Source organism: Mytilus galloprovincialis, chromosome 14 (genome assembly GCF_965363235.1).
Source record: "Mytilus galloprovincialis chromosome 14, xbMytGall1.hap1.1, whole genome shotgun sequence".
NCBI classification, from domain to species: domain Eukaryota; kingdom Metazoa; phylum Mollusca; class Bivalvia; order Mytilida; family Mytilidae; genus Mytilus; species Mytilus galloprovincialis.
The window spans coordinates 11619923-11629984 of NC_134851.1; the positions used below are offsets into that span (position 1 = coordinate 11619923).

Genomic DNA, 10062 nt, shown 5'->3' on the forward strand with positions numbered 1-10062 from the left:
CTCACAATTATTGCTATTTACCCTGAATGGTTAAACTACTGTTAATATCCTGTAGAAGAATTATACATATAAATGAAATACAAACGTCGTCGTCATTGGAAAAACAATAAATGTAACATGCAAAATACGGGTTTGAAGAATAAACATATCCCCTCTTGAATTTAATCTATAGAAGTTTAGTTCAGACAATTTTATTTTATAAATCTGTACCTTGCTGTCATGTAAAGTATTGAAACAAAAAACTAACGACCTGACTTGTAAAGAAACAATAAATTGAAAAAACGAAACAAATATAACTGAGTGCAAAGTTCAATAAAATATTTAAAATTATACCCTCTTTTATTTATTAGCAGATCACCACTTACGAAAAAAAAATCTAAGGCGAGTGTGAAAAAAAAAAAAAATATTGAAAAATGTCAACTGAATATGAACCATTCGTGAGCTATCAGATAAATATTTAATATCAAAATGTTTGAAAAGAAGACATTTGCGTTGATTAAGGAAAAGCAGATCACGAAATGCGGACACTCCTCTTCCAAATACTAAAAAAGTTCTGAAGAGAGCTTATACATTTATACAAAATATATTTTGTATTGAAGACATTTACAGAAAACTTTATAGATCTTTATATAACCAGTTTGGTGAATTAATTATTTTCTGAAAAAACCTCGAAAACATAATCCGTAAGTAACAATTCAATTCCAACATCGGTTTTTTAACAATTTATTTTAATATCTAATCATGGTAACCATGGTTAAAGGAACACAAGAAAAACATTCCATTGATCTGTTTGTGTCAAAAGGTAATGTCGATTAAGAATCAGAAATTAAGATTACTTTATCATTGGCCGAACAAAATATGTCTTTTTTTTTTTATCCTTCGTCAATTGTAAAACGTCCTTGTATATTTAACAGGAGATGTGTTCAGATTCTCCTAAAGCACAACACACATTATCATTCTGTAATCTTTAGGTATGTTCTAATAGTTAAAACAGCATTCTTACACGACAATGCTTTAATCTAAGAGTCACAAGATTGTAAATGTCAGGCAAATGTTAAGCACTAATGTAAATCTGATATCATCCAGAAAAAAAATACCTTGAAATATAAGAGGAACAAACAAACAAATATGTAAAAAATATAAAATATGAAAAAGATAGAAACAATATAAAATTCTGTTTTCCGATATACATCAATAGTTAAGCACTGCATGCACAAAGTATTAATATTAACCAAAGTTCTAATTACATGCATATATCAAATATGAGAAATTATAATAATATGCAAAATGATAATCAAATGAAAATAACAAACAACATTACTACAAGTCAAAACAAATCTGACAATGTGTTTTCAACTATTTTTATACTTTTGCCGATGTTAAAAAATGCGAGTGCGATTGTCCTCAATGTTGGTTTCAATATTTTTATCGTGCAATATTTGTTTCTCCATTCTTCTAAAATATCTTTGTTCAGTCTCACTAAGTCTCTTTCATTTTGCCGATAGTTAATCTGCTCCCAGGTTTGTAACTCCATTCCAAGTTCAAGCAGGAATGGGAGGGAATTATTTCCAACCAAAGGAGCCAATCTGTCAATATGTTCTTCTGTAGGAATTAGATCCCACTTCTCTTCCTGCAGTTCTGTAATATGCAAAGATAATGGGGTATTTGATTCATTACACAATTTTGAACACGTCATACAATTAGATCAAACAATATAGTTACCTTTGGTGATTGTTAGTATCTACATTTGATCTGATATGAGTAAAATAATTCATTTCAAACACAATCTAAACACATTATTTGATCGACGGTTGAACATGATTATTATGTATTATTTTCGATGTAACGCAATTTAAAAAGTTTTTCTGCTTTATTGTGAAATATGTATCATCACTGTTCCAAGACACTCACATACTCATGTACCCCGCCACATTCGCAATGACGTCAATTGCCTTGTCATAAATCAGACACTTTGTGTACCGTTTGAATTGTTACATAGTTTGTCATATCAAATCCTTTGACAGCTGATCGTTGGCTGCTGTAAGGTGACGCACAGTTGCTTACACGAATTGCATTAATAGTTATCCAATTAGCAATCATACCACATGTCCAAATTATTTACATAAATGCATTTCAAACTCCGTATTTATGAATGGTTCAAATTCCATTACATATTTTAGCATTGATTTGTACAGATTATTTTTGTATACGATTGAGATTTATTCATGGCTACTATTAATCTATACACCTTGATTTACAATATCTATTGCAATATATGTTATGTTTGCTTATTTGTTAATGTTGTGTAATTTTGGTGTATCCTTATAAATATCATTCAAGGAAAACTGTTTGCTACACTGTATCAAAATAACAAGCTTTTTAAAGGACTTAAACATTGATACATTTGTGATGGAATGTAACGAACGGATTTCAAAAAGCAGAAAAAAAAGAAAAGTCCGCGCCCCTGTTTGCGAAGCATAAGCCTTTGAAAATGTAGATGGGCAGTGCATAGCTCTAGATTGTTTTTGCAATTATTATTGACATTTTTTACCTATGGAAAAAACGGAATTTTGAAGTTCTTCTAAAGTTTGCCTTTTAAAACTAAATGTAATAAAGTTATGAAAGAAAAGTGGAGGTTAGTGGACATTTTGTTTCATTGGCCCGGCATGCGTAAAAACTAGAGGATACAGAATGTCTGACATAATGTCAGAACCAAGAATATCCACCATCCTTGATGCAGAATAAGAGAAAAACTCGAAAGACTGACTATGTCATATGCTGTGAGAAAATGAATTCATATATCTTAAAATATAAACTAAAAATATCTAGGAATGAGATGAATTCACATAACTTACCAAAATCAATGGAACTACCGTTCACAAGCTATAAAACAAAACAAAAATAATTAGTTTAGGTTCAATTCAACTGTTATTATACGTTGTAAACGATGAAATGGTGATAGATTCGTATAATATTTGATATCACCCTACAAATTCCTGGTTAAAAAAAAACAATGTTTAAAATTGAAAAAGGAAATGGGGAATGTGTCAAAGCGACAACAACCCGACCATAGAGCAGACAACAGCCGAAGGCAACCAATGGGTCTTCAATGTAGCGAGAATTCCCGCACCCTAGTGCAGTGATAATGGACGTCATACTAAACTCCGAATTATACACAAGAAACTAAAATTAAAAATCATACCAGATCAACAAAGGCCAGAGCTCCTGACTTGGGACAGGCGCAAAAATTGCGGCGGGGTTAAACATGTTTAGGAGATCTCAACCCTCCCCTATACCTCTAGCCAATGTAGAAAAGTAAACGCATAACAATATGTTTAGTACACACAAACTATTTATTCATTTTTTAATTGCATACGTTTTTGTTGTGGGTATTGTTTCATTGGATATATAGAGTTTCTGGGACTTTTATGTGGTATGGGATTTGCTCATTGTTAAAGGCCGTACAGTGACCTATAGTTGTGATTTTTGATGTCATTTTGGACTCTTATGGAGAGTTGTCTCATTGGCAATTATACCACATCTTCTTTTTATATGTGTCGCCTGTTCTTTCATATTCATCAAATTGTTACTAGGAAATTAATTTTTCAGAAATTTGTTTTGTAATACTATTACTACTATTATGTACTATGAGTTGCTATTTGTCAGCTTCAATCGATCAAATTAATGTTTATGATTCACCATAATAGTCGGTTGAGAACAAAGCTTCATGATAAGATATGAAGTTTATATCTCCAAGTTGATACGACATTCTTAAACTTGCTGGTACTATCATGATTGCCTTGATATAGGATAGTAACTGACAATGAAGTCATTTAATAAAAGTTCGAAGAGTTTATCCGTTTTTTTACAGACTGCAGGCCGTCATTGTGGTTTTTTAATCTGACAGTTTTCGAATATCTGTGTCACATTATATATGGTAGGGTTCGTGTTGCTCAATCGTTTTTCTTTGTAGTGATTTGTGGATTTGTTCGTGTTATTCGTCGTGTTAAGATTTATTCCACAGCGTTATGAATTTTCTCTCTTTTAGTTTTTAGACCACAAATTCATAATCCTGACCTATTCATCCACATTGTGCAATTCTCACAGCTTTCGCAATATTACCTTAAATTGAACTTCATATAAACCAGCACATCTTGAAATTGCAAAAATAATCACCTTTCTACATGCTAATTTTCCACATCATAATTGTCTTGTAAGAAAGAATTGATCTTTGGAATACAACTACTACTAAAGAAAACCCCTGGTTGTCTGGGAATCTTAAATAAGTATACTATGGAGCGCATAAATCCTCAATTTTTAATGCAATCTCATAGACAATTTAATTTTGGTTCAAATTAATTTAAATATATTTCTCTTTCACCGAAGGTATCATGTCTGCACACGCGACGATTAGTTTTTTTAAACAATGTCATCAGACGCACTATTTTGTGTAATAGTAGGGATACTTTTACATATGATCGAAATTGGAGGGAGTGAATTGCTGGTCTGATACTTTTACATACCTTTTTACTCACATCAAACGTGATACAAATGTGTTGTTTTAATTGTGTAAGTGCGTGTGAATTAAGTTTAAAATTATCTGGTAAACATCCCCTTTAAAAAACGTAAAGGATACTATGGACCTAATCAATCTGAAAACACAAAATGTATTAAACAAACAGTTGTGATTCTTAAAACTGTAATAACCTTGCATAGTTTGTGGATATTATCTTTTCTACTTGCTTCTACTGCTTCTTTGATATGGTTGAATGTCATGTTAACAATACTATTCCGGCATTGTATCAGAATTTCAAAGCTCCATTTTTGTGGATCCTCAGTGTCCAACATATCAACTTTAGAGGTGGACAATCCCAAACGTATAGCCAGTTCTCGGACGTTATTTCTACTGAACAATAGTGACATACGGCTTAAGTCTAATTCTGAAGGCGTCTCTTTTAAAAAGTCTTCATTTGTGACTGATTGTATCAAATAAGAATATAAAAATAACAAATTATATGAATCTTCATCTAAATGTTGTAACCTTTGGCATTACAGTGTGTTCATTTAACTGTCGACTTTGTAATCAATAGAACAATTGTCATATATAAATGGGTTTTGTAATATCAGTAGATTTGATTGTTATTTGTTTGTTTGTTTGTTATTGAGCAAGATAAATAAACAAAACCTGATCTGTACAGTAATTTAAAAGTGGTAAATGTGGCAAATACAATAACTGGGAGATAAATTTAAGTTCGGTACTTTGGTATTTCGTGTTTTGTGCATCTTACCAATCTGATAAGGCAACTCCTCTCTAACTGATTTATGATGAGTTGTTGCACCACCGTTCTAGGTATGGGAGAGGATCGGTTTCTTACATATTATTATCGCCACATTATATGAATATCTCTCACAACAAGGACATACATTGTACTCAAGTGGATGCTTTGATACGCACATTTTGGTTATACATATCATTCATTATGATGTTTTACATTTTGGTATGTCAGGCCTTTTATAAGCTCACTACAAAACATGCACTATGTTCATTGTTGAAAAAGGGGGCCTTGTTGGCAAATTACTATGAGCCAAACTACTTTATGTATAGCATGTCAACGCTGAGGTTGTGAAATCTAATCCAGTACGATCCAAGTGCAATCGACTACAGTCTTAATTGACTTTGATTTTCAATTTTCTTACTAAAGGTTGGTTTTTCCCCAGGGCTATCCGACTTCTTCAGCATTTATTGTTTTTTAAAGACACAATAATGTTCGAGACCAAGATTTTTGATACAAATAACAAAATACGAATACTATACTACCGACTCAGAATACAATACCTGGACATCCTGCTTTACATTCATCTTCATTCTAAAAACAAATAATCAATAAATACTAATAGTTTCGTTTGAAAATTTATAAAATAAATCAACCGCGAAAAGATTGGGCAACGTTAAGTCATAATTTTGGTTATGTAAATAGTACCAGGCTTATAATGTGATGCACCAGACGTGCTTTTCGTCTACATTAGACTCATCAGTGATGTTCAGATCAAAATATTTCGAATGCCAAACAAGTATAAAGTTGAAGAGCATTGAGGACCTGAAATTCAAATAAGTTATGCCAAATACGACTAATGTAATATATGCCTGGGATGAGAAAATACTTAGTAATTCGAATAATTCATTCTTTTGTAAACAGTAAATTAATAAAAATGACCATATAATTGAAATTCTTGTCAAAACCCAGGTGCTGACTACTGAAACATCAACAGTGGCATAGACCCATTGGTGTAAATAATTAGAGCCGATCGACTTTTTTTGCTTAATCTATCTCGGTATCTTCATTGAGCTGGGAGTATAGGTTAGGTGAATATGAATGGGAAAATGCAATGACAAATTTTAATTTGAAATATTGGATATTTTAAAAGGACCATTACGAAGATAACATAGATGCTGAAGTCAGCTGATCCGTCAGAGTAACATTTACTTCATGCGACTCTTATGTGCCTAAAAGAGAAACCGCAGAGACCATCACATTTCAATCATGCTGTTTAAAACTTAAAACTGTAATCGTTTTGGTAGTATGCGTGACAAGATCGAGCCTTCTAGATCTGTATTATTTCTACCTCAGAAATAGATGCTGTATTTGGAAAAAACTTTAAGAATGTTTGGTCCTCAATGCTCTTCAAATTCGTATATTATTTGTCATTTGTTTCATACGAATGTCACTGAAAAAGCAGCAGTTTTCCTTACTTGGATTATAAAAGAGCATTATTAAAAGGATTAGTTTATAAATAAACGTCTTACCGATCTTTAGCCTTTAGATTAAAATCATATCGTACGAGAACATTATAAACTGAAAACGACTGCAATGTACCTAGTTTTATGACTTATCGGTTTTACGCATGTTAAGTTTAATAGAACAATTCTTATGTTTCAGTCTTTATAATGTTTTTATTCCTGAATGCTCGTACTTTATTTAGATTCGAGCGTAAATTATGAGTCTTCTTGTAGCCGAAACATCTACCCTTGTAATCTTGTATCTATGATTAGTTTATCTTTAATTTTAACTAATTGTGTTAACGTGACAGCCTTTGTTCAATAAACAGTTTTGAACGAATTTATGTGCATTTTCTGTAAAAACCCAAGGTAATTTCATATCATATGTGTTCAATGCCTTTACAACAACACGAACGGTACATTATTAACTGCATTTTCGACAATAAATATCTCTGTAGTGAAACTCTAGCCTAAGATTTTAATGTTTTTTACACAAAAAAAAAAAATCATAAATGTTAAGTTATCATATACTTATATCACATAGTACTAAACTCACAGGGAAATTATTGTTTTTGATTAATTTATAAGGTATAAAACAAAGTTCAATAACAAATTGCACATATCTTAGAAAATAAATATACCTTTCCTGAAAACCACGATGTGATTATGTGAATTTTGTGTTCAATGTCATGAGCAGGACATATCCAAATTTCGCCAATGTTTGGTACTTCGTTGACTTGGAGGACACATGGGTTATCTGGTGCGTTACAACATATTCTGGTTATAAAGAATGCATTACTGGTGTTATGCTGATCGCTGCTTGCTCTTATATACAACTGACTTATTTTTTCCAAGGCAGAAGTTAAACATTCAGTTATGCTGGAAGCAAGATCCCTCATTATTAATGAATTCGTTCTGGCATGAACTAGACGGGCAATAATCCGCTTATCTTCGCAGAGAATGTGCAGATCTAAAGAAGGATCTACGGTGAACACAGCTGATCTATGAAATAACATGTCCTTGTTGGTCTGTCCATACTTTTTCACTGCCCAGACATATAGACAGTAACTTATAAATCTAAAGGATAATGCAGGGGGTATCATCAATGATGACGATTGAAAGGCTATGGCAATACTCCTGTGTGTGAAGCCAGCTGACTGAAGGTATCCAGAGTCATCATTTGTACGTACCATACTTGCAATATAGTAGAAGTCAGCAGGGATACGTTTTCGGTCATTGTCGTATATCTTTGGGTCTACCAATATATCAAGGCGGGTCATAACGTCTAGTAAATAATCTTTGTTCTTGTAAAATTCACGATATTGTGTTTTCTTCCAAATGTTTTGGATTGCCGTTTTTGAGACCACTCCTTTCTTACCCATTATATCCCACAAAACTACTCTATTACTGTCTCCTTCACAGAATCTTCTATCAGTAACAATCGATTTAAAAGCATTAATAAGGAAGGTTGGAGACAATATGACATGTGTATCCAAATTTTCTTCGTCGAAGTACAAAACCTTGCCGATGGAATGCTGAAATTTCAGAAATACCTTTAACTCAGTTTCTGACAGTGGTCTAATAGATTGCAATAAATTTATTTCGTGTAGATGCTCAAGCGTTATCAGAGGGATGTTGCGTTTGACAAGCGATGCACATTCTAATTCTAGAGTGATAAAGCACTTCGGTAGAGGTTCACCCCATGTAGGTTGTTTCTCTGATTCACTCCTGATTACATCCTTAATCTTTTCCATCGCCAAGTCATGTTTATCCTTAGCGTTTACAAATATCATATCATCTATCACCAGATGATTCTTGAATGGTGTGTGTTTAAACATCTGCCTGATCTCTCTAAAAGTTTCAAGTCTTCTATGTTCAACTTCATTCTAAAAAATAAATAAAAATTTGTTAAAATCTTTTTGGGAAATCTTACCTTTAATGAAAAAAAAAACATCTAGTTATCTATTGTGCATAATAAACATTTAATGTTAAAATAAAGAGATTTAAAGCGATTGCTTATGAGACAACTATCCACTAGAATTAAGTTCAAATAGGTTGACACAAGAAATGAAAGATGACCATACGGCCGTCATTATTACAACAAACTTTTACTGTATTGGCATCTATAAACATGATGAAAGACCCCAGCTAGGTAATTTCTACCCCATTCATACTTAGCCGCCATTTTTATAGGTGTGCATGTAACAAATTTCGTTGTAGATGGGTCTAAATACAGCACAAACAACATTTTCCAAAAGACCAAAAGAGTGAAAAGTATATATTAACAAAACTCATTTGACTAACAGGTCAAACAACTGATATTTTTAAACCCTGCTGACTGCCAGCATATATACATTCCTCTATTTTGCAATGCACCATTTAGTTGTTTACCACACTTTCATTCTGTTCGACATCAAACTGTTTTTATTATACCTGAAGTAAATGCTTATCTAATTAGTGTAAACTTACAAACTGAACTTTGTCTCTATGCGTTAGAACAATCATAATTTTTGGAAAGTTGTCAACGCTTCCTTTGCAGTATGTTACAATTGTGTTGATCCAGAATAGCAGATAATCTGTCAGAAAAAACAACAACACCTGTTTTAAAATCAAAAGACTAATGCTGTAGGAATATCTTAATTCTTATTGATAAACATCTGACTAACTCATGCATTTAAAAGTGTCACTGTGAATTAATTAAAAATAATAGGTTGTATTCATGACGAATATTTATCAAATCTCGATTAGAAAATTAGTAAAAGTTTATTAATACCTCTTGCTGTTTTATCTCCACTCTTTCCTGGGAGATATTTTTCATACGGACAGGGGTCATCCAGTTTTCTACTTCCATCCAACACAATTATGTAAAGAGCTCTGTACGTTAAAAACGTCTGATGAGTGGAATAGAAAACATCCTGTCCTCCAAAATCCCATATAACTACAGGCGCTATCTTTTTATTGTGTAACATCTTTTTCCCCACTTTAGAAACCATTTGAAAGAATTTTTCTTTTGTGATAGTGACTTTGACTTCTTCTACTTTTTTGGTAATTCCGAAAAAATGTTTTAGCCTGCTGATGAAACCAGGTTGAGTGATAGATTGTGTATGCATGTCACCGGTGGAACCTGGTGTATGCATGTCATCAGTGGAACCTCTTGTATGCATGTAATCGTCGGAACCTTGTGTATGCACGTCATCAGTGGAACCTGATGTATGCATGTGATCGATGGAACCGTGTGTATGCATGTCATCAGTAGAACCTTGTGTATGCTGTTCATCGATGGA

At 32.6% G+C, this 10062-nt stretch overlaps 1 protein-coding gene across 1 annotated transcript; it reads right to left on the bottom strand.

Moving 5' to 3' along the window:
- Positions 1-629: 629 nt before the first annotated feature.
- LOC143058784 (uncharacterized) lies at positions 630-8658 on the bottom strand. The gene is made up of 5 exons (XM_076232224.1): positions 7420-8658; positions 5837-5867; positions 4708-4976; positions 2856-2883; positions 630-1638 (listed from the first exon to the last, which is right to left on the bottom strand). The coding sequence occupies exons 1-5, from the start codon at positions 8614-8616 to the stop codon at positions 1328-1330; spliced, it is 1836 nt and encodes a 611-aa protein (XP_076088339.1). The 5' UTR covers positions 8617-8658; the 3' UTR covers positions 630-1327.
- Positions 8659-10062: the final 1404 nt, after the last annotated feature.

Coding starts and splice junctions, on each gene's coding strand:
- LOC143058784 (XM_076232224.1), bottom strand. CDS start 8,616: ATGTTTAAACACACACCATTCAAGAATCATCTGGTGATAGATGATATG. Junction 4,977..5,836: donor ATGTAAAGCAGGATGTCCAG/GTATTGTATTCT, acceptor TGATACAATCAG/TCACAAATGAAGACTTTTTA. Junction 1,639..2,855: donor CGGTAGTTCCATTGATTTTG/GTAAGTTATGTG, acceptor TGCATATTACAG/AACTGCAGGAAGAGAAGTGG.